This window comes from Artibeus jamaicensis, unplaced genomic scaffold, assembly GCF_021234435.1.
Source record: "Artibeus jamaicensis isolate MK-2021 breed Jamaican fruit bat unplaced genomic scaffold, CSHL_Jam_final contig_233, whole genome shotgun sequence".
NCBI classification, from domain to species: domain Eukaryota; kingdom Metazoa; phylum Chordata; class Mammalia; order Chiroptera; family Phyllostomidae; genus Artibeus; species Artibeus jamaicensis.
Window position 1 is genome coordinate 59,442,581 of NW_026521486.1, and position 25,138 is coordinate 59,467,718.

Here is a 25,138-nt window from a genome sequence, read left to right on the forward strand (position 1 = left end):
TGGACACTCTTCTATCAGCCAATGACTGCGTGTCCCAGCAGCCTCCCCCATTTCTCAGGAAGCCCTGTGGTCCCCGCCAGTGGACAGCAAGCAGGTGCTGGGTGCCTCCTCCGGGCCGGGCCAGGAAAACCCTCCGAGTGCATGCTCTCTCCAGGCTCCTAGTCCCTTCCAGCTCACTGGGCAGAGATCCCCTCAGACCTCAGAAGCCAAGTGTTAAAGGTGGCAGACCCTCCTCCGTCCTAGGTCCTCAAATGCCTGTGAAACACAAAGCCACTGCTTCCCCAGGCCAGTGAATCTGGGGGTCTATAGTTTCCATACTTAGCCTACTGGACACATCACCGCACAGCAGGGAACCCTTGTGCCTTTCCTCACACTGACTTCGAGGTCATTAAACTCATGAGAAAGAAGAAAAAAATAGTCACAATATTTTTAAGATTGCCCTAACATCACAGAAATGGTGCTTAATGGGAACCTCGAAAAACCAAACTACTTAGTAGACCGTTCTTGCTGGTGGGAATATCCGTCGATGCATACATACTTTCCGTAAGAGAGGACCCACTGCCCCCCTCAGCAGCCCCTGCACCCCCGGACAGGGGCCGGCTCGCACGGAGCTGCGCCGGCACGAGGAGAGCACCCACGGCGACCCACTCTGGGCAGTGACCGAGGCCCGGCCCTGTGCTCCGGGCTTTCTGCTCGTCCGCTCTCCTACTCTTCGCCTGGGGAGAAGGTAGTCCCCTCTCCTCCAACTACAGACGACAACACTGAGGCACGGAAAACACGGCACTGGCCCCGGGTCACACACAAGCAAACGGGGCAGAGCCCAGATCAGCCCGGCAGCACGAGTCCCACTCTTGCCCACTGCTCTGCCCTCCTGTGGCTGTCACCTCTGCCCCAGACCATGGACAGCAAGCCTCACCAACACCCCCACCTGCAAACACCCAAAGATCTCTTTTATATCAACACAAGTTATTTTTCCACGTGGCCAAAAAAAAACCAAAAAACAAACAAAAAAACCCAACCCTGAGCTTTCCTCATCCCTTCAAACACGGTTCAAATCTCTTCACCGTTCGGCTGCCCTTCGGAAGGTTCCTGTTCATTCACGTGCATGGTGCGCTGTGTCGCTAGAGAGGGACTTCATGTGTAAAGTGAGATTAATGACAGTGCTTCCCCAAAAGGGTCGGTGTGAAGGTTAATTAGGGTACTCATGTAACGCCCTAGAAATTACAAACGGAGCTTCAGACAAAGGAAGCCGGCCCAAACCAGCAGCTACTATGCACCGCATACTGCAAGGGCTGCAGCCTGCAATCGTTATCAGGTTCCAGTGTCCACCGCGCCCGCTGACCAGACTGAATTTGCTGTCTACTTAAACGCAGTTTGTAAAAAAGGGGAGCCCTTAATAAGTTGAGTCTCCCCTATCCTGATAGTGCTCCCCCCCCTTTTCAACAGATACTACATTTCACCTTGACTACAGTTAAGCTTCTCCTGATTAAGTTCAGCCCACCTTCCCAGGGAGTAAAGGCCTTTCTCGGTGTTGTTAGTTCACCTTACCTGGTTTCACATCCTCAGCAAACCACAGCGTGAGGACCTGAAAATCCTGGAGTGGCCCAGAGTGGCCCCGAGATAAAGCCGTGCACGCTGTTCTCTTCTAGAAAGTTCCCCCCGACATGGACTCACTGCTTCATCCTACCTCGGCAATCGAGGAAATGGGAGTCCCCTGTCTTCACGACAATAACTTCACACCAACCTTCCTAACTGCAAATATTCCATTCCACCAACTCTGTGAGACTTCCCAGCCCAGTTCCTCGGTGGGTTAGGGGTCCAGGGACGTCATTAGAAGTGTAACCTGGGTGGGATGGGGGAAACACAGCCAAAATGCCACTCTCCCAGGGGCCCAACCATATGAGCTGGGGGCTGGGATAGGGGGCTTAAGAACTAACAGCACTCAGTGGCAGCCTGAAATCCTTGGCTGGGTTATGCAAGGAATAACTCTTACCAAGTTTCAAGGAAAAAGACCTGCTCTAGGTTATCAGGATGGCAAAAAGGAACCCACAGCCAGGTAACAGAGGTGCACGCGGCCCCCCCCCCCAACACTGCCCTAGGAGCTCCCCTGCACGCGGGGAATGCTGGACGCTGGGTAGCTTTTCAGAGTGTGCCACACTAGCCTCAGGCCAGGACGGCTACGGTTTTTCAACCCTGAGGACACAGGGCTCCTTCCGGGCTCTCGCAGACGCCCAGCGCAGCCCTTAGAGCAGTGATTCCCACTCACATCAGAGTAGCTGCAAGGGCTTCCTAAAACAGATGGCTGGGCCTCTTCCTGGGTTTCTGTGGGGCAGGGGCCTGGAATTTACTTTTCTAACAAGTTCCCAGTTGCTCCTGTTGCTGGTCTCGGGGCCACACTTTGAGAACTACTGACTCAGGGCAAGGGAGTCAGGGAGAGGTGCAGGGGGAAAACCCAAGGGGAGGAGAGCAAGGGTAAGTCCGGAGACAGAGGGGCCTCTCGGGGGCCCGCTGTGCAGGCGGTGAGGGGACCGGTCTGACCCAGCACATGGTCTCTCTGTCTTCTGTATTCGGGACCAATTGGTAGTGGTATTTCCTTTTTCCCTAACCCTGTCTATGGGTTATGGGTATAGCTAAGGGACAATGTAACTGTACACTAAAAAAGATGAGGCCACGCAGAAAAGAGGTAGAGATGGCGATTCAACGTTCACAGTAGAGAACAGTGGTTAATTTGGGTTTCTTGCTATTTTCTATGCTATTTTCCAGATACTTGTCACAGAGAGTGAGAGGGGCAGTGAACTTAACGTAGTCTGCGGAAGAAGCTCACTTATCTTTCTGAGCTCAGAGGACAGCTACTACCAGCAAAGCGGCCCCGGGCCGGTATGGAGAGGCAAACCACTTCCTAGCGACAAGCGGTTTCAGGCAGGTTCTGTACTGGCCATTTATGTCCATGAACATAAAAAGGAATGAACAGTCCTTTACGTTCACTTGGGTTGGAGGCAGGTACAGTGTATTTCACCATCTCACCACTAGTGAAGGGGAAGAGACTGGAAAGAGAACACACTACAAATTTTAATTGGTTTTGAATTTAGAAATGTAAGTCCAATTTAATACCTAACTTCTACCCTCAGGAGAATTCAGACTTGCCAGAGGAATTCACCTCTGAATAAATAGAGAGAGCTCTAACTTAAGTGGGGAGAAGGGGACTCTAGAAAATTTAAAACGAGGGAAAGAGAAGTGAACGAAAACCAACCTGGCTGGACTCTGCCTGTGTCTAAAGCTCACTTTGTGGGATGCGCATTCCCTGCTTTCATCCAGAGCTGCTTCACGAGCCGACCTTCTCGCCCTTTTCCTAGGAGGACCTTCGAGAACGCGAGGTTGACCCTGAACTCATGGAGCCTGTGACCCGTTCTGAGAAAGTCTACGAGACCCCTGCTGCCACAGGAAGTGTAAATGGGACAAACGGCCGTCTGAGACCGTGGCAGTGATCATTTACAAGACAATCATCCAGAAGATTCAGAAAATGCTTACGGTGTTTGTTTTCAACAGATGACCATCAAAACAAAACCAAATTTTATATGGTCTCACAGAACTCTGAGACCCACCTCTGTAAAGGGACAGCATGCCCTTGTTTCCAGAAAACATCATTCCCGGTATCACGCACCAGTGAATGAACTGGACCGCCCGAAACTTGCGGGCTTCCTGACTGCAATGTAGCCACCCACGTACTACACCCCCTAAAGTTTTAAGTGAAATCAAAGATGCCACTGATGATAAGGTATACCATTATTATACACACAAATAGGGAAGAAAAATGTTAACTAGAAACTGTGGATTTTAGAGATGTTCAAACGCGAAAACCAAAACAAAAAGCCCCTCCCACGTGCGGGTGCTGGGGACACGCCACCCACAGCGCTGGCTTCCGCCCTGGCTTCCGCCCTGAGGCTGGATGGCTGCCTGCTCCTGGGAGCTGAGGGGCCCTTGGCCAAGCACGTGGCCTCGCTGAGCCTCAGTGTACGGGTCTGATGTCAAGGGTGCCTACTTCTCGCCACATTGCTGAGAGAATTAAACATGATTCTGTCTTAGTATTTAACACGTGCCTAACACTTATTAGCTGTCTTATTCCTGCTGTTACTAAAAATCTGGCGAGAGCAAAGTCATGAATTTAACCAACATTAAACGGTTTCTTTAATGCACGTAAGTTCACCCTGTCTCAGTTGCCAAACCTTTGTATGTTGCCTCCTTAGTGCCACAGCTCTAGAAATAAAACGAAATAATTTAAAATGGAGTCAAAGCGTCTTCTTAAACTGAAGAATCAGCCAGAGCCCCAAGGAATGGGTGACTCAAGCACAATGGGTAAGCGTTTGCATATTGTTTGCATGACATTTGCATGCTACCAGTTCATTTTTACTTCAAGTGAAAATCCGCCCACCATCTGGTTCTTTCCTAGTCCCTTATGATCCCCTAGGTGTTGAGCTGGCTGCCTTGGCCTGGGAAAAGATAAAGCAATTGCCGTGCATTAAGTAGTCACCGCCTGTGCCTCCAAGGGCTGGTTACCAGGCTGAGGAGGGAAGGGTGAGCCGGCAGCAGGCCGTGGGCGTGAGCATCCTACGGGGAGGGTGGCCACATGAGCCACAAAGAGCACGAGCCTTCGTCTGGACGCAGCCCCCAGCGCAAACGCACCTAATGGGAACCACAGGATTCACGGTGAAGCGGCTTGGAAAACCGCTGCTGGCCACCAGGAGCTTCCATTTCAAACCAGTGCACAGCTTCTCTTTTCCCGAGTGCGAGTAATTGTGAGGCAGTGAGCATACCACGAAGATCTGCTTTTGCTTTCAAAACTGTCAAGATTTAAAGTAAACACAAGGCAGCCAATATCTGGCAATAAAGAACAAAAATTAGCACTTAATTAATTAGGGCCCTGTTGCTAGAATCCTCTGTCAGCCCTGATCATTTGTTTAAACCGAGCCCCTGATTCGTGACTGCACAAGTGGTAATGGACGGCACTGGCCTAGGTCCGATCCAAGTTCACTGAATCACTGTTTCTTGGGAACAACTGAGTATTTTTGTAAACTCCAATACCTATAATGATTATTACTATGTAAACTAGGCAATGATCCTACGTCAGATGACGCGAAGTGTCTATTATTCATATAAGAACTGAAAATAGCAACTTGCTGAGTAAGTGTCCTCCCAGTCACCCTCTGGATGGTGCACACAAACAGCAGCTCACATTTCTCTTAGGTCTCTGTGTGACACGTGACCCTACGTGAACGGCAAACCCAACCGATCAACCAAAAAACCCAACTTCACATCCGGAGACTGGGCCAGGATACCATAAATGGAATTAGGCTTATTAGGTCTTAGAGATGCTATTTTGTCATAGGATAATTTTTTTCTTCCAGTGCTTCACAGCTTTAATAAGGATAAAAGGCTTTTTAAATTATCGGAAAGCACACGTAAAACCTTATGCTTTTATGGACACTCAGAAACACGGGAGCCTCAGTTATACCAAAATTCCAAAAAGTGACGCCACGGCAGTTAAACCACCAGAGGAACACCCTTTGCATCACCACTTTACTTTCTAAAAGTGCCACTCTTCACCGGATAATGGTTAGCATGCCAGAAACTTTAGAAATTACTTAGTTCAATGCCTACCACCATTTTTACAGATGAGGACATTGAGAGCTGGCCTAGAAATGGGCACTTATAAAAGAAAAAGCTAGAATTTAGACAAGTACTTGGGGCTGGCTGGTGCCGGACAGGGGACTGGAACTTCCGAGAAGTAGGATCGGAAGACCTGGCTGGGTGGGTGGTCTTGCTAATAAGGAGCCTGGAGTTTGGAAGAAAACCACGTTCTAAAACGAGAAAAAGGCACTGGGGAGAAATTGCGCCTATAAAAAGAACAGCCAAACATAAGGATATTCTGGGACAGGAGTTGTGTTGCCTCCTGAGTCCAAGGTCACCTGGGGTGAGAGGGATGGGCGGTCCCCAGGAAACAAGGCCCCCGGGCACCACGCTAGCGCCTGGGACGTACGTCTGGGAGAGCGGACTCATTTCCCAGGACACAGAACTGGACATAGAGACAAAACGTGCGCATGAGCACGGCAGCTCAGCCACCAACTCAGTCGCACTCAGACCAGAGGGGCGTCATCTTTTCCTGCTCGTCTGTCTCCCAAAAAGCTCCAGACCCAGAACAGAACAAGAGGCCCAGAAGCTGGCTCCTGAATGTGTGTCTGAAAAGGCCCCTGAAGACCGAGAGCTCCCCCTTTTCGGAAGCTCAAACACTGGGGTGGCGAAGAAGAAAAGCAGCAGCCCCCACCCGGAGGTGCAGCCCTGGCCTGTGCCTGTGCCCTGGCTGGCTGACCCCCACAGCCCGCGTTCCCTGGGCTGCCGGTCACCTGGCTTCCAGCTGTGCTCCTCCAGTGGGAAGCTCTGGCGAGAGAGAGGGGCGCAGGAAGAGAGGGAAGTCTGTATTTCTTCCCACGCTCTCCGCAGCCCTGCCCAGGCCCCAGTCCCCTGGCTCCGCTGCAGTGTTTTTTGTAGCATTTGCTCCGGGTCCCTGCAGGCCTCGGGTGGTAAACGCCTTCTTGGGCCTCGCCACCCCTGGTTGGATCCTTTTCATTTCTCCCCTCAGTTGACCCTGACTCTAAGTTGGAGTCTGTCTTTTGCCAGGACCCTGAAGAGACTCTGGGGAAAGGAAGCCATGGGATAAACATGCTGTCTCATACAAAATTTTACACAGAAACTGAGATATCTTACGGAGTACAATAGAAACCCACATAAACTTTAAAGATAAGCAGACCTCCAAAAGCATCAACCTTCAAACCCCAAATACTGCTGCCTCGGGTGTTCATGCTCTTTGGCCTGAAGAGCTTTAGTGGCAAGACGGGGAAAGGATGCCCTGCTGGGGGAACGGACCTCCCTCAGACTCTCCCTGCTTTGTAAGTGGAAGCCAAGTCACGAGCACCACAGATACGAGGTGGACGGCCTAGCGTGCAGTGGGCTACGCCACCTGGGTGTGCCCGAGTGCACTCTATGATGTTTGCACAACAACAAAATCACCCAACAACACATTTCTCAGAATGCATGCCTGCTGTGAAGCAACACATGATGGTAAAAAAAGGGTGAACTCCTTGACTGCTCAAGGGAGTCGGTCTTCCAGGTCACAGAGGCAGCAGCCACAACCTGATGGAGACAGGGCCGGGGTGGGGACCGCCTCCTCACACAGGGGTGCTGAGAAGAGGCACGTGACCTGGAGGACAGAGACAGAGAAATGCGAGCATCTTAAGGCCACAGCCCGTGCAGGGAGTGGCTCCTCCTCTGAGGACCTTGTGGTTACAGTCCACTACTTTGCTTTCAGACTAAAGAGTCTTGAGCAAAAGCCTTGCTATAATGCCAACATCATTTGTTACTGAATGGACAGAGAAGAGTGTGATACACATTGGAACATTTTCCACAACATCTGTAATTAAAAAATTCCCAGCACCTAAAGTGAGGAGACATCAGTTATTTAAAATAAAAATAAAACACAAGGTTGATCATATTCCTCATAACGCTGGATAGATAAAGGTTAACCATAATCTCCTGGCCTTGCACTTGAACCCGGAAGAGTGGACAAGGCAGCTTCTAAGGGCATGTGCATAAAAGGACACTCCTGGGCTTCTGGGAGGGACAGTGCAGAGTCACTGAGCTGAAGTGGAACCAGCTGGGGAGCCTTCCACGTCCCCTCCAAACACCCACGTCATTCAAAGCCCTTTCCTCCCTCCTTGTCTCTCTCATGTATGATGCCTCTGCTAAGCTTTTGTTAAAATTCGGGTTCTGGAATCAAAAGCCCTGTGCATATGACTGATTGATATATATACACACACACGCTACTGTGGACAAGAAGATGGCCTTTGCCTTTTAATACCAGCCTAATGATTCTTCTTAAATACATTCTTAGGCAGATGGAGAAGACTTATCTTTATCAACACCTAATTCCAAGTGGAAATATTTTATTTCTAATCATGTACAGAAAGATAAAAATGATCAAAGGCAACAGAAACCAGTAAGAACCAGGGGCGAATTTGCTTACCTGCTGTCCCCAGCATTCGCCACGTACAGCTTCCCCAGGAGGCAGATCACAATGAGGGCTGTGCAGCCCCCAGAGATATTGTAGGAGCTCCTCTCTCGTTCTATTTGTAGGTCCTGGGGAAGAAAACAAAGTTAGTGCTGGGCTGTGCAGGGACACGTGCCGCGGACTTTCTTAGCATTGCTCCCCAGGGGGCTGAAGTGCTTCAAAGAACAGACAAGGAATCCTCAGTACTTGTTTTTCTACCACCTAATGAGCATTTCTGGAGAGGGCCCTGGCATAAAACTGCTGCCTGCCAGACCATCTGCAAACCAGAGACAGGAAACGAGAGATGGCAAACGGATATAATCAGGCAAAAATGAGAAGAATAAAACCAACTGTATCCGCCCTGGCTGGTGTAGCTCAGTGGATTGAGCTTGGGCCTGCGAACCAGACAATCACGGTTCAATTCCCAATCAGGGCACATGCCTGGGTTGCAGGCCGGTTCTCTGCAGGCCAGTTCCCAGCAGGGGACGCACAAAGGGCAACCATACATTGATGTTTCTCTCCCTCTCTCCTTCCCTTCCCCTCTAAAGATAAATAAATAAATTTTTAAAAAAAAAAACTGTATTCAATAAATACCATCGCTTATGGAAAACTTAGTCTCCCATGGACTGCCTGATCTGCCATGCGGAGGCCACCACAGAGGCAGACGATGACAAGTACTCGCACCTGATCCATGTCTGTAACCCCAAAGTCTCCAGTCGAGACTTTCTTTTATGGCTAGAAAAGAGAAGTGACCGGAAGGACAGTGTCCTCTATTCAGTGCAGGCAGGAGGCAGCCTCCTCCGCCCGCAGCTCACAGCAGTGAGGGTGTCCTCGCAGCAGTCCCCTTCACTGAGCTCGCCCCCTGCGTCAGGCAGTGCGCCGGGCACGTTACGTGTAGAACCTCATCTCATCCCCGCGACCGCGTCACTAACCGCACACTGTTCAGGTGCAGGGAAGTGGGGCAGCCTGCCCACGTGTACTTGGCTGGAGTTTGGATTCCAATTCGATTCTCTTCCTCCAAAGCCTATGTTATTACCTGCCACCTAATGAGGCCTCCCCAAGAAAATTAAAAACACACACTTCTATTGACAGATAAGCATCATTCTCAAGACAGTCTTTGTAAAATTCTGTCACCTCAGAACACATGAGTTGAGTTAGGAAAATAAACTAAATGCTAGCCAAAATAATTCCAAACATTCCAGTAGTAATCTCCTGGTGGGGTGGAGAGAGGGGAACATGGGCTGGGTGATAGGCAGAGAGAAGGAACGGTGCTCTGGCCAGTCCTGAGGGCGCCACCAGCAGACCGAGGGCCAGGGCACTGCTGGGATTCTCAGAAACCCACAGACTTGGACCTCAGTGGCTTTGGCCAGCTCCTGATGGAAAGGGAGAGAGAATTTAGTGATCCAGCATTTACCGGCCACTGCTAACTCACCAGTGGGAAGCTGGGAACAGGAGAGCGTGGGCCGAGGCTGGAGGACAGGAACGGCAGACCGGTTAAAGTAGAAGGAGAGACAGGGTACAAAGACAGGCTGGGAGCAGCCACCACACTGGAACGAAGTGGGGGAGGGGAAGGAGTGGGCGGGCCGGGGCGCCCTGGGGAGGGGCCGAGAGTGCGTGTCTGTGGGGTAGGACGGTTTAGAAGCAGGTGGAGAAATATTCCAATACGGCAGTGCGTGAACAACGGCCTCAGAAGCTGCACAAGGCTCCACCATGTCTTCTCACGAGACTTTCCGGATCGAGAGGCTCCTGGCCAAGAAACCAAAGGAGAAGCGGCCCACTGCCCAGTTGATTCCGATGAAAGCTGGTGGTAAAATCAGATACAAATCCAGGAGGAGACCCTGGAGGACAGCCAGGCCGGGTCCCCGAGGAATGGCACCAGAGAGACAGCTCACACACCTACCTGCCCTGCAGCAGGCTGCCTGCATCTCCCCGGAGCACTGACAAGATCCCGCTGTCTGGATCATTGGGTGTTTTTATTGGGAAATTATTGGAAGAGAGATTTTTCTCTTTGACTTTTTTCTGCACTAGCACGTTGGGATCAGTAATAAATACATAAGACCTTCTCTAAAAAAGCTGCATGAGGGTCAAGCATGAAGACTACCCTCAGGAACTATGTTGGACTTTAAAACTTTACTTAAACTGCATAAATCAGCTTCCTTAAAGGACTGGAGGGAAGATGAAATTAGATGGTGTGCAGGAGGTGCTTTCAGGCCACCTAGATCCTGCCTGCAGCCTGGACACCCCCTGATTGAGGGCAGAGACCTGTCTTATTCACTCCCCGCTAGACGCTCAGCACCTGTAGCAGGCCAGGTAAAAGGTCATTTAATAAGTGCCTAGGAAGTGGGCAAATGAAGTCCACACGTTTGAGAACGCCTGGGTTTCAGAATGATCTCTCCACCACCTTTCCCTCTACCATAACATGAGAAACGTGCCCTGCAATTCACAAATGAAAAACTTAAAATGCAAACAGGTGCTCACTGAGACAGTAAGCAAGCAGGCACCCATGCTTCAGTCAAAAGGAAGCCACATGGCAAGAACCCACGAACGGTTCTCAGCACCCACACTGGGACGGCTGGACGTGAAGAGGAGGGCGTGGGTGGCAGGCAGGAAGGGCTGTCACGAAGAAGTGAACGGCAGGAGAGAGAAAGCATCAGGCTGGTGGGAGTTCTGCCTGCTTCACCTCCCAACTATGCGTGAAATAGAACCAATAATTCTATCCACAAAGAAGTGTGTGGGCGGATTTATTCATTTTTTTTGCATTTAAATAAATAATATAAAGTCGATACCATGATAGATACACATTTCACCGAATTAACATATAAACTGGTATGTAAAGTCCACATCCAATATTGCTGTTTTTAATATATTGGAAGGAACTGCTCTAGCTACAGAAAAGATTCTTTTACATCCTGAATCAATATTTGTTTAAATACCTGAAGTCTGAGTGAGAAACAATTTTTAGTACAAATCCCCAAGCACCCAACCGCTTGCACGCTGTAGGTGGAGTGGAGTAGGACGATTCTCGTCGGGCCTGTGTCACGGGTGTGACCCAGGCAGGGGTGGTGCCAGACACACAGAGTCCAGGGCAGAGGTGTCTCCCGGGATGCAGGCAAACAAGTGTCCTCTCCATCGTATGTGCATTACCATGGTTTCCGTCACAAGAAAATCTGAGTCTAAAATTATGTAATCCTTTCTTGAAAATTGAGGCAGTGTTCAACACTAAGATTTTCTGCTACGGCAGAGGTTCATGCTGGCCCTTAGTTTTTAGGAAACACTCTAGTTGGCTTGCCCAGTGAGCCCTTGCGATGGCACGAATAGTGACCCGTGAACAGGTCTTTCCTCTCCAGAGGTTCCACCACGCTCGCTCTGCAGCCCCCTGCACGGGACGCTAAACCGGGCGGCACTTCCACGCAGACAGTGGACTGCAGCCGAGCCACGCTTTCTCCCAGAAACTCTGCTGGCGGGCGCACGCTCTCAACCACTGCCCCGTTTGTGTGGTGACACACATGTGTGTGAGCAAACACACACGTGCACGCGTGTATGTACACTCTTTAACTACGTGGGTGCTCTCTGGAGTCACAGTGACAAGCATTTGAAAGTGGTGTTTCTATAAACTTTGTCAGCCTGTAGGACTCACTGACATTAAAACATACTCTTCCACTTCTCCTAAAATTGGGTGTAACTAGAACATATTCTAAAAATAACTGCTTCCCTCTTCCCTCCCCAGAAGCCAAAATAGCACACTTATTTTTTCTCCTGCACCACCTAGTCCTCTTTAGAAGATGTTTCACAAAATGCTAGTGCCAAAAGGACCACTAAAGGACTGCCTGAGTAGTTCTTCTACAGAGCTAATGTGATAAATGAAGTCAATAAGGTTATGTCTACCATCAAATCAAATACCTGTTCTCTTCAAACTCTCAACCTTCCCTGTTAGCTTAAGTTTCTCACATTCTAGGTAAAATATACAAAAATATGGAAAATTATAATTTATTGTAAAAGCCCTCAGGCTTGGGTACTTTTTGGGGGGGAAAAAAGCAATGCAATCATGGGAAAAACTGCCCACTGCTTTTTGCTAAACAAAGACCAATCTGGAATATTTCCTCATTTTAGCTAAAACTATTTGACTAAACTATTTCAGCTAAAATAGTTTAAGGAAATCAGCAAACCCCAAGACACAAGTCCAGTAAAACTAGCAAAAAACAGGCATGTGTCATCGTTGCTTTTCGAGTACAGTCCAACCTTCTGGTGTCTCTGGGCCACAGTGGAAGAAGAGTTGTCTTGGGCAACACATTTAAATATGCCGCAACATGTAATCACAAAAATATCCTATGATGTTTTAAGTAAATGTATAAGTTTGTGTTGGGCCACATTCACAGCCGTCCTGGGCTGCATGTGGCCTGCAGGCCGCAGGGTGGACACCCCCTGGAAAAGGATCAACTTAAATGACTCAAGATTCAATTAAACAAGATAACTGATTTATCTGCTCAGCCATGAGTCCTGCAGACCTCTCCGAACTGCTTTCTACTCAGAAGGACTGGTTTATCCTGTGTTATGTCTGCCGAAATATTACATTTAACCTAGGCTTATCTAAGGGCTCGGCTTAGCTAAATCAAAGAAACAACCTAATTTTTAAGACCTCTTAAAAATTAAGAGGGTTTTATTTTGCTTTTTGTTGCAATTAAGAATAGGAGCAATAAAGGAAAAAAAGTGATGTGTATCAAATGAGAATAATTCAGCAGAAAAGCTTTGCAAGACAAAAAGGAAATGCATCGCTCTGGATGGTTGTAATCTGGTTTGAAAGTCCCCGAGATGACACCATCCCAGGATCGTTCTTTGTTCCCAACCAATTTCAGGTTGCAAAAGAAATGCTGGGTCGTTTCAACAGGACTTGGCAGCTCCCCTTAGCTTGGTTAAAACACAGATCTGAACATGCTTCTAATAGTGTCAGTCACAAATAATAAGATTCTGCATGGTTTTAGTGTCTGGGTCTAATTTCAGTTTATTTTGAGAACAAGCCAATCTGTCAGCCAGGCCAATGAGGGAGGAAAAAAGAAGTACTGCCTAATATTGCCACCTGCTGGCGCTTAGTGGAATCACATGCTCATTCTTCCCTGGAGGAAGTTCCTGATACACCAGAAACAGACAAAAGTAAACTGGCTTAAGTACACGCAGACTCTCAAGTCCACAACTTTCTGTGAATATGCTAATTCTTAAAACACTATGACTTCTAAACCACAAATAAGCTTTGCACTCATCCTCTTCTTTTTCACCATATAGTTTTTACCAACAAAGCCAAGATGAGGGGTATTTCCAAGCATTTAGCCAGTAACAGGAAGAGTTAGGGTAGTTACACAAGTTAAAATATTGCCACTTTTCTTCCTCATAACAGACTTCTAGAACATTCTTCACTGTAGCAGGGAACATATACCTGCACTAAAAAGGAAATAAGACAGAACTGGAAGCCTCTCCTGACGGTGTCTCCAGACTTCAAACGCTGCAGCGGGCAGGCTCGGAGGCCAGTCACTGCTCACTGGTTCTTACTCCTCGAAGGGCAAATGTCTCCTTCCACTACAGCAACGACTGCAGCAACTGAAACTCTGCTAATTCAACCGCTTTCATAGGGTGGGAAAGTGGGGAGGACACTGAAATCAGGCCTTAGAGGTCATTTATTTTATTCACATCTATCATCTTGGGCCAAAGGACAACCTAAACACCCTGGTGACCCAACTTAGCTGCTGAAGCTGGCATCGTTACAACGCGTTGTTGGGGAGCAGCACTGGAGCATGTCAGAGAATCCTGAAATTCCGGTCCCTCAGGAAGGCAGGTTCACGTTCCGGAGTGGTCGTGGGAAGCTCTGGCTATGCCGCCTTCTCACGGTGAACGGAGAACCAAGACGAGACACGACAGGGCGCTGCAGGGCAAACCGCCTCTGCCAAGCACACACAGTGAGTACCGGAGGCCCGCGGCCAGGCGCCACCTTCACAGAAGCCACTGCTGCGCCTGGCAACCCGAGGACAGGACAGGAAAGGAGAAGCCCCATCCTCAAAGAAGCCTCCAGTAGTTGAAGACGCTGTTATCTCCCCTTGTTCAAAGCATTCCCACCACTTGTTGGTCAATGTTTTTGACCAGTACACCTAACTTTTCCCTGGAAATAAGTACTATTTATTCTGCTTGATGTTTCTGAATCTTTAACTGACCGTCCCTTCCAGATAGATAACAACATTCTACCAGCCTACTTAATGCTACTTAGGACCTCAAAGTAAATGAGATATTGTGTATCTCTACAGTCATATAATGTGTGACTACAAACACCCCTAAACATAAAATCTAATCTTTTACTTCTAGACCCCCATGGTGTCTAGGAAAATGCTGGCTATAAAATATTAGCTCAAGCTATACTAGTGATTGAGAAGGGAAAGGGAGAGAGAAATATAGAAATGTCATCAGTGAGGCAACTTTGAGGCTTAGGTGCTGGGCCTGGGAAGTTTTTAGGGCTTAAAAGTGACAGAAAAGGCAACAAAACCACAGAACTGAAATGACTAAATCTTATCTGATACTGAGTTTCCTATTCCAGAGGATCAGAATGGCCCAAAAACTGCGAGACTTCAAGAACACCTAGAAACAGGAGAGTTCAGAAGTAGCTGACTAGCTTGAGGGAAAAAACCAGGCATGGCCGCCGGGAAATTCCCACCTGGCCCGTCTCTGAAAGGCCTGAGCAGGGACCAGCAGGAGCAGGCCAACGAGACGAGGAAGTCAGCTGTGCGCTGGGCATTTCCGAAGACCGAAGTTTGCCTTGAAACAATGACTCTCAGAGACCAAACACCGAAAGGGACTGGAGAGAAAAAGTATTTCATGAACTGTCAATGGCTTTCCAGGACATTAAATCGAGAGTATGCTGCTTTAGTTCTGTGTTATGGCTTCTGAAGTTCACCCCCAAGCAATTTGATGGCTAAGTCATGGGCTGTTTCTATGACACTGGAGTAGATTTTTTCTGAAGTCCCTGACTGGGGAAAATAAAAAACAAACAAATAAAGCAGATCTCTGCAATTAGTCTAAACATAAGACACCGTCCAAAGAGGGACACTCTGAGAGTGAAAGGGGCAGTGCTAATGGTCACTCTGGGCCGACAGGCATCAACCGGCACAGCCGCTAGCAGGGCAGGAGGTAGGGCCGCCCCATGAAACACCGTGAAAACCAAAGATGAATGAGCGTCTCCCTCAGTAAGGCCACACGTGGTGCAAAGTCCAGGCGGGCCCCTTGGTGTGCTGGGAGCTACCGAGACAATCTGGGAAAAACTAAATGTGAAGAGGAAGCTGAGGGGTGGGATGGATTAGAGAACAGGAAAAAGTCATAAAGCCAAAAATGCGTAATATGGCACACCAGGTGCTCCAGAGGTGGGTTCCAGACTGCCTGTCCGGTTCCCCTTCTATCGCTCACTCCTGCCTTTGAAATCCATCTGCTAACCATGCTGAATGTCAGCGTGCCGCCTGTTCCCTCTCTGATGTTCAGTCTTCCTCTGCCCAGCACTCTCAGCCCCCCAGGTTCTGTCCGCTTTACTGCCCCGCCCCCACGGAGCATTGCTTCTCCAGGGAACCCGTACTGACTTCTTTACCCGACTCCTACACCACCCCACGTTTCTCCTCTCAGGGTCCTTCCCATTCACATCGCACCTGTTTAATACCTGGCTTCACCCAATTGTTCAATGCTTTTTTCCTAATTAGGCGGGGTGTATAGTTAGTGCTCCACAAATACAGGGGTGGGCAAAAGGAGGCTTACAGTTGCTCACGTGGAAACTAATACAATAATTAATAAATAATAACACATGAATAAACTGTGTTTTCATGTACTCGCAACTGTAAACCTGCTTTTGCCCCACCCTGTATTTATAGATTGAATGAATTACACAGGAAAGTGAACCAATCTTGTTGCTGGTGATTCAGCTCCCAAGAAAAATTTCAGGTAATGAACTGGCTAGTTAAAAGCTGCAAAAATACAAACAACAAAAATGAGGCTCTGTACTAAGTATTTTTCTAAATCGGCCTCTCATTTCAAGTCAGGTTGCTGCTAGTAACCCTGAGCAGAAAAGGCCCAAGGCCGAGGCTGACTCGGTGGGACAGCGGCCTCTGGTGGATAAAACTGGCAGGGCACTGTAACCACCGAAAAATGACAAACCAAACTTTTGCTTTTCCCTTTTCTCCCATTAGGGCTATAAGCAAACTGTCAGATTTTTACCTGAATTAAATATTAGCAGTCTGAACACCGGTGTCTAGAAACACACATCAGAGCTTCCACAAACGCTGGAGAATGAGAGTTGACATAATACCGAGCCTCAGTACAAGTCACTTTTACCACCTGGATACCTGTTTTCCTAAATTATCTTTTCCAGCCTCCTGGTGTTTTTCTCGGGATTGAAGCCCACCAGACACTCCTGAAATAGAGGCGGCTTTTGAACAGCCTGCCACTCGAAGGGTCAACACTGTCTGCATGACAGGAGAGGGACACTGGGACCAAAGAAGGGATGAGTCAAAGTGAGGAAAGGGTGTGGGTTTGAGGAGCAAATACACGCACTACTCTTGCCTTACGAACACAGACGACGCTGGGCAGTACTATTTACTTCTCTGCTCTCACCAGCACACGGCCGGGAGCCAGGAGAGCCTGGAAGGTGCACAGTGTGAACACGTAACTGGGGGGGGGGAGGCTGTTTCTAGATGCTCTCACTTCCCTTAAAAGCTTGTCATCCCCTTTTTAATCTCTAGGTTTTCAGAACATTACTGCCCACTCATCTTAAGCAGGTCCCTGTACAATCTTTAGACGTCTTCACTTGTCACCTGCCTGCAGGGTGCTTGCTACTGCTCGGAGAGAAAAACCTTTGGAACCCAAGCCACTGCTTCAGTAGACAGCGCGCTCAGAGGGGGACAACGGGGGTGCAGCCGCGAGCAAGGGCCCACCGTCACTGTCTGCTCTCTCAAGGCACAGGGACAGCCAGGGACGCGGAGCGGCTCCACTCTCCCCGAGTGTGTTCTCAGCAGGGAGGCTGAGAGGGAAGGAGGCTGAATGTGTCGATCAGACACATTCACATTTAAATGTACAAACAAACTCATGTTCCCAAGCAAAACAAATGCTTCTTGGATATTGGCCCGTACATTTTTAAAGCAGTGAGAACCACATTGCCAAGCATGGTAAAATAGCTGTTCCCAGACCAGATTTGTAGAAAGGGGGTAATCCTGAGCACTTTACTGAAAGCTCTGATTCCCCAAACACCTGGAATCCAGACACATGTCCATACCAGATGGCAGCCACGCTCGTTTCAATTAAGTGGGATTGTACCAGCTGGGATCAAGATAAGTCTGCCGAAGGAGAGGCAGTAATGCATGCATTTATTTAACCAGCTTATTGCTGCATGCACCGTCCCTCACTCTCATCATCTTTTTAATTTTGGCCAGTGCTCCAGGCCAGGAACTCCATCTCGCTGCCAACTTCCACCGAGAATGGAAACCCTATTAGGAAAGGGAGACCTCACGCGAACCACCCAGCATGTGGGCAGGTCAGACACGCGCCTCATCAGGCAGGGAGCCTTTAAGAAACAAGGGTTTGGTGTGACAGGCCTTCCTGCCCCTGCTGCCCTGCGCTCTTCGGCTACACCTACCATTTCCTTGAACGCACTCTCAAGAGCTCCAATGACCAGACACTCGTGTGCGATCTTCTTCTCCGTGAAGAAGCGTGTGGGTGGGGTGCTGGGGGAGCCGGGGGCCCCGACCCCGCCACGGAGCGAGGCGGCCCGGGTCAGAGTGCGGCCGCCGGCGGGCGTGTTCTCGGGCTCGTCGCCCAGGCAGGTGGGCGGGAGGACGGCGGAGTTCTTCAGGATGTCCACGATGGCCTGCAGCTGCTCCGTGACGTGGTGCTGCAGCAGGCGGGACGCCACCACTGCGGCCCCGGACCCTGCGTGGCCATCGAACAGCGACCAGTAGTGGCAGGAAACGCCTTCTGATTCCTGCGGGGAGACAGGAACAGGGAGGAGTGAGAGCCACAGTGGTCACTGCCCAGGTGACACTGACATGGCCAGGCCTCCAGGGGGCGCAGCACGTCCGCCTGGCTGCCTGGCTTTGCACTCAGTAGGGTAAAAACATGGCAAAGCCACTCAGCAAGGGGGCCCAGTATTTGTCACCAATGCTACTACCACCCAAGGTGTGAAGCAGTCCCCGTCTCTCACCTGGTGGAGAGGGAGGTACTGCTCCAGGGAGGAGGCCCAGATTACCTGGTGCGCAGGTACTCCCTGGGGGCCAGAGCCACGTTCATTTGCTGTGTAGGAGTTTGAGGTGGTACTCCATACGACCAGATGTGTGTTTAGAAGTCTGGCTGTAACGTCTAATCCTCGTCTGCGGTCTTTGCAGAAAGGTCTGCAGTGCTTTCCGGGGAAACAGGCGGACTTACTTCCCCCTTTAGGGCCCCTACATTCTCAGGTAACTGCCTCATCCTCTCTCATCCACATCCTGAATTTCTGGAACTCGTTCTTTCCTTAGGCACCCAGTATAGTCCTTGCTTCACAACACGCAGCCAACTCACCTCTCCTCCCCCTGTCTGCCACCTCCCACGGTCTCCCAGCTGTCACGCGGCATCTGCCTCCTCTTCCGACCCTGAAGCTGCTCACCCGCCACGTGCGGCCCACCTCCCCTCACTTTCCACGGGTTAGAGCCTATCGCTTCATTTCTAGGTAATTTCAAGATGAACAGTTTTAAAAACCGTCCTTGATTCACACAAGCCTAAGATCTTAGCTGTGGGGGAGAAAAGAGCTTGATTATGAAATATGTGCAGGAGTAAGATATTAAATACTGAGACTAAATAGCTAAGGTGCGTGGAACATCTACTTCCGGCCGCTAGGCTTACCTGTCCTGCAGCAAGAAACACTGGGTTCTTTTTGTAACTGAAGCCATTAAAGATTTTTGGTTCATCTCAGTTTTTTAAAAATTGAAATACATATGACGTATAGCATTGTGTATATTTAAGCTGTACGGTATGTTGACTCGACACATTTATATATTGTATATGACTGCCAGTGTAACAATAGCTAGACCTCCATCATGTCATCGAATTACTTCTTTTTTTGTAGTTAGAATAATTAAGGTAGAATAATTATTCTTGTGTAGAATAATTAAGGTATAATCTCTCAGCAAGTGTGGTTATTATAATACAGTATTTACTATGCCATGCATTGCATCTCGTTGCAAGTTTGCTCCTTAAACAGCATCTCCCGCACCTCCCCCCTGGTGACAGCCGCCATTTTTGGTCCATCTTAGATCAATGCTGGAAGATGCTATACAGGTTTGGTGACATATGCCATTACTCTAACTGTGCCCTTCGAAATTTTTCCACTCAATTCTTTTTTTAATTATAATTTTTTATTTTTGCTTACTGATTTTAGAGAGAGACACAGGAGAAGAGAGGAAGAGAGAGGCAGACAGACGGGCATCAGTTTGTTATTCTACTTATTTATGCATTCACTGGCTACTCCTTGTATTATGTGCTCTGACCCGGGACCAAACCCACAGCCTTGGTGTGTCAGGACAACACTCTAACCAACTGAGCTACCGGCCAGGGCTTTTTTACTGGATTCTCTGCTAGTTGCTAAGAGTTAACATAGTAGAAATTTGTTTGTTTGTTTGTTAGTCAACAAATATTTACTAAGCCCTCTCCTCAGGACAGATGCAAAAAGCAAGCAGTGGGAACAAACAACTAGATCAAAGACACCAGACGGGGTCTGATATCAGCACCGGAGTGGGAGAAAGGGACAGTGATCAAATGACCACAAACAAACATGAGATCGTAATTCTGGTGCAGGCTACAAGAGGAAGTTCTTGGTGCTGTGCATCCAGCCTGCAGAAGGTGTACAGTGGGGGAGGCTTCCTGAAGACATGCGGACCAGGCCAGGGCTGCTGGGAAGGACACGAGGGAAGGGAAGGAGGGGAGGGGGAGAATGCAGGGCAGCAGCAAGAGCAGGTGCAAAGTCTCTGTGGTAGGAAGACTCCTGATGAGTAAGTGGAGACTGAACCACACCCATGTGGCTGAACAGGGGAGGCAGAAATGGAGGGGGTGAGGCCACACTTGAGAGGAAGGCAGCAGCTAGACCAGTTAGCCCTGCCGGGGCACGTGAAGAATTTCTGCTGTAGCATACGAGCAACACAAAGCCACTGGTTGAGATGGGAATGAGAAAGCTGATTCATGTCTTTAAAAGAGCGCTCAGACTACACTGCGAGGATTGGGAGAGAAGGAAGAGTGCAAGTGCAGATGCCGTCCTAACAAGACATCCAACCCAAACCAGGCAGTAAGAAGAAACGCTTATGAACAACTAAATGTACCATGAAACAGAGGAATAACCCCTCCCACTCAGAGGGAAATTAGGTGGAAAGGAGAAGGATGTGAGGATTAGAAGCAGTGGCTCTAATGGCATCTCCAACACCAATCCACTGAGCGGGAGGCAGTGCAGGCATCAGACCTGGGCGGGTCACGCTGGAGCCAAAGTCCCTGTTGCGTACCATCTCTGTGCCCCGCTTTCCTGTAAAACTGGAGTTGTGGCTATCTTCTGCGGGAGGGGCTCCGGGGAGGGACCAGCTAAGTAATGCAGCACGCACCCGCCTGAAGCTGCCACCACTGCCGCTGCAGCACGCAGTTCTTCAGCAAAACAAGGGGCTATCCTAGAAGACTCGGATGCTTCTGCCAACTCTGAAAGTTCTGCATTTAAGAGTGTAGATCGGTGTGGGCTGGGGATGTGGAGGAAGAAGTTGGGCCTTGAGGACTGAACAAGTGGAATTTGGATGGGCTGAGAGGTGATGTGTGGCCCAGGAGGGGAAAGTACTGGGAGGCTTAAATGGTGTGGCGGACTCTGGCAGACGCTTACCTGGATCTAGTCCCCTGCCTGCCTCACTAATGATTCTGTCTGGGGCAGCAATGTATCTACTGAAAACACCTCCCCAGACTCCCTTGCAGCTATGTGTGGTGACGACAGGAACCTATACTGTCCAGTGAGCTGCAAGCAGACGTCTCCTGGGTACAACTTCCAGAAAAGGTATAGTTTCCCTGATAAAAAGGACAACTTAACTGGCCCCGTGTTGTGCCTTTCATCCTTCCCCCTTCTTCCTGCCTGGGTCCCAGAAGCAACACCTGCGGGTGAAACAACCCTCTTGAAAAAAGGCTAAAAGCTGGGACCCAGTGCGGTGAGGCAGGAAGTGAGAAGGAGCCTGGCCCTTGATGTCCAGCTCTGCGCGCCATGCAGGCCCTGGACAGGGGGCCCATGGGCATCCTATTGTGTGAGCTTCGTGACATTTTGATAAGCTGCTATTGTCAGATTCTGTAAGAAGAAGTGGGGACATGGAGAAGAAAGTATCCGAAGGTTTATATAGTATCCGGGGATTTGCGCATGCATAGCAGCAAGGAAGCGTGCAAGATAAGTAAGGCAGGAGCGCAGAAAAGAATGGGAGGTGGGCACGCATAGGCAGAACAAAACTGGACCCCCAGGAAAAGGTTTTTACTTAAGGCAACTTTAGACAGAATTCAGAAAGTCCATGAATCGACCTTTATTTTCACAAACTTCTGAAACTTAGCATTTCCTCCTATTATGATGGTGAGGCAACAAAGCACAATGGTACCAGCAACACCTGTGCCTTGGTCGCCAACAGAAATGAGGTGTCGTCATTCCACGCATCCTGGTATATATCGCCTGTGCTCAGTGCTACCTGCAATGACAGCAGCAGTTACTAAACCCCGGCTCCTGTCATCTGCTGCACAAATAAAGTGCACAAATAAAGTTGACATGTGACATCTTCATAACTGGGGGAAAAGTGGCAAAACAAAGGACATTCTTACGCATTGCATCTAATTTCTCCAAAGAGTCCAGGCTGCCTGAGTAGCATGCACACATACAGTCCTTCTGTGTCCAACTGAAAGGAAATCCCAGCAAACGCCCGAGGAAGCTGGGCAGGGGCAGGCGACGGACGAAAGAGGGGCAGCTGTCTCAGGGGCCAGCCACAGGGTCTGTTACATCAAACATTGTTGTGCTTCTAGAGCCATGACTTAAAACAAAGATCAAACCCCATGGAAAAAAATGAACTACACTGCGTGGAATGCTACTGCATTAAAAAAAAAAAGCAACTCTGGCCCTGGCTGGTGTGGCTCAGTGGCTAACTGGCAGCCTGTGGAGCAAAGGGTCACTGGTTCAATACCCAGTCAGGGACCATGCCTAGTCTGCAGGCCAGGTCCCCAGTAGGGGGTGCTCTCGAGGCAACCACACAGTGATGTTTCCCTCTCTTTCCCCTCTAAAATAAATAAATAAATAATTTAAAAATACAAAGCAACTCTGAAATTCTTCTGACAAGTATTCCAACCATTTCCTTCAACAAGGCGGGGCATTTTGCAGCGGTGACCACGACCACCACCAGGTGACAACCTATCTGGGGAATTTCCCAACAGCCAAGAGGAAACCGGGTTGGGGGCCTTCTGAGAAGCCCTCCGCACAGCAGTGCTATCGATTCAGGTACAGTTAATGTTTAGAATGCAATGACTAATTCTCACAGCTGCAACTTGTAAGACAATTTTTTCACAGAGAAGTTTGTTTCTGACGGAATAATCTAGCACTGGTGCATGTGGCGGCCAGGCCCAGACCCACTAAGTGTCTCTGAAGGCGGGGTCCCACCTTTGATCCTTTTGAAGTGCCCTCCCCAGGGGGTTGTAATGAGCGGCCGAAGTTGAGAAGCCAAAGTTGTCTCATGGAAAGGGGTGGTTAAGCAGTCAGGAGACCCACGCTCTGCCCCAAATCTGCCACTGGTTCACTGTGTGACCTTGGATAAGTCACTCACATCTCCCTGAATGGACCAGGCCAGTGGTGTCCAAACTGTGCTCCTGGTTCTGATGCTGGACCTTAGCAAAGGGGACGTTAAGTGGGCGTTTAAGTGATGAGTTCCTCTGACAATTATTTTAACCAGAGCAGCATAATTTCACCAGTTATGAACATCAGTGTTTTTGCAAAAGATTTTGTACAAAAAGACACAACTGTATAAAGAAATTTTGAAAGCCCCTGAACTAGATAAAACCAAGCCCATGACAAGATTTCAAAATCTTCAGTGTCCTCCTACAGCAGGGAACTTAAAGTGAGCGACACACTATTTGGGGAAATACAACCACAAGGCCGGCTCTCACCACAGGCTTCAATTCCAGGCCAGCTGCCGAAGTGTAAGGGAGCAGACAAACACCCAGAGACCGGTCTACAGGACCCCTTCCATCATTTACCAAGCCTTACACTGCAGGTGACATCCTAAATGCTTCATACACATTAGCTCAACGAGCCTTACTCCAAGCCTATGCATAACCACTTCTAGAGGAATCCTCACTTTACAGAGGAGAAAACAAGGGACAGAGAGTGGAAAACTGCTCGAGGTCACCACCAAGTGGTGCAGCTGGGAGCAGAGCCCCTGCTCTAAGCCACCAACCCCTGTGGTTAAGCTAAATACCCTGCCCCACATCCCACCGACCCCTAGACGGAAAGCTTGCCCTAATGTACACTTGGCACTGCAATGCCCGTCTCCACCCTGCAACTGGAATTGCAACCTGGGTAAGTTTTTTTTCTAAAACACAAAATCTGTTGTGTTTTTTTTTTTTTTTCCAATCTAACAACCTGCTCACAGGCTCACTCCAGCCTATAAGCCCGAGTTTGCGACCTCTGTTTAGTCTCTTACTCTTACTCCAAATCCCACCTGCAGCAAAACTACAGCAGCGGTGGCGGCTCGTCACAAACCACAGCTGCCCCCATGCCCTTTGCTCGACTGCCACCTGTCTTAGTGCTCACCTTAAAGTTCACCTCCTCCTGGAAACTCCCACTGCACCCTGAGCCCACCCCTCCTGCAGCATTCACTGTATTGTACCTGACTGTCCACCCGCTTGGGCAATGATGGAATGCAGGAAAGAATATTCTGGAGAAAGGAAACAACTCATAGACCGTGCAGGTGAAAGAGGACTATATGCAGGGGCCGTGTGGACAGTGGCCAGATTAAGGCAGACTTTGAGGGCTAGGTCAGTTTGGACTGAGATTCTGGAGTCTGGCTAGGGGCTGTCCTGGGGCAGCGGGAGGGAGCGGTGAGATGCCTCTGCCCAACGGCAGTCTGCAGTCTGCAGGTGTCCGGCAAGAAGAAGGCAGAGGAACTTAAGGGTTCACGGAGGACAGGCCTGAGGCCAAGAGGGCCTGGCAGGGCAGTATCAATGGCCCTGCAGAGGCAACTAATGACTCGTGTGTCTCTCTCTGACTGTGATACTCCCAGGGGGTGCCTGGTACAGGATAAATTTTCAGTAAATATTTACTAAAAATACAAAAAAAGGAAGAGAAAGAATGGATTTTCTTAAGCTTTTTTTGTTAAAGAGCAATAGAGCAGCTTGGGAAGTAAGAATTCTATGTTGGACATGTTATACTAGCACAACCAACAGAATGTAATAAACCTACGCTACTTCAGGACTGGAGCTGACCTACCTAACCGTATGCACGACCTCTCAGCCCTCTGAGGTCCGGAGTGCTGGGCAAACAAGCAGCCACATCTAGGGTCCGGGAACCCCAGAGGTTGTCCAAGGAAACCAAAGGGACAGGACACTGCCTTCTCTGGTTGTGCGTGGTGTGCTGGGTGTTATGGCCCCGTTTCACTCACACACACACACACACACACACACACTCTCTCTCTCTCTCTCTCCCCCCTCTTTCTGAACTGTTGAAAACCATACTTGTTTTTTTTATTTCATCTCTTGTCTCCTACTGGGATGTACGATTTGTTACTGCTTTACCCTATGAACTAGCGACGGAGGGGCCAGGGCTTGCACGTGGGAAGCTGGAGAGGTGTTCCCACCACTCAGCTCAAGCGGAGGAACCGAGGGAGGGACGTGAAGGACACGGCTCCATTCAGCAGCCCCTGCCCGCCCCACCACGCACACCCACCGCCCCGTCTGTCCTCTGTTAGCCACTTTAGAAGAGAGAACGCCCTCTCAGTTTGGTGTCAGCTCAGGGAAGATTTT

The 25,138-nt window shown here is 49.3% G+C and overlaps 1 protein-coding gene across 1 annotated transcript in view; it reads right to left on the reverse strand.

Moving 5' to 3' along the window:
* PPM1H (protein phosphatase, Mg2+/Mn2+ dependent 1H) overlaps window positions 1–25,138 on the reverse strand; it is a 246,962-nt gene that overhangs the window by 110,282 nt on the left and 111,542 nt on the right. Inside the window, exons 3-4 of the mRNA XM_053661658.1 lie at window positions 17,745–18,089; window positions 8,075–8,187 (exon numbers count right to left, since the gene is read on the reverse strand). Of these exons, the coding sequence (XP_053517633.1) occupies window positions 8,075–8,187; window positions 17,745–18,089 (458 nt within the window). The remainder of the gene's footprint in view (window positions 1–8,074; window positions 8,188–17,744; window positions 18,090–25,138) is intronic.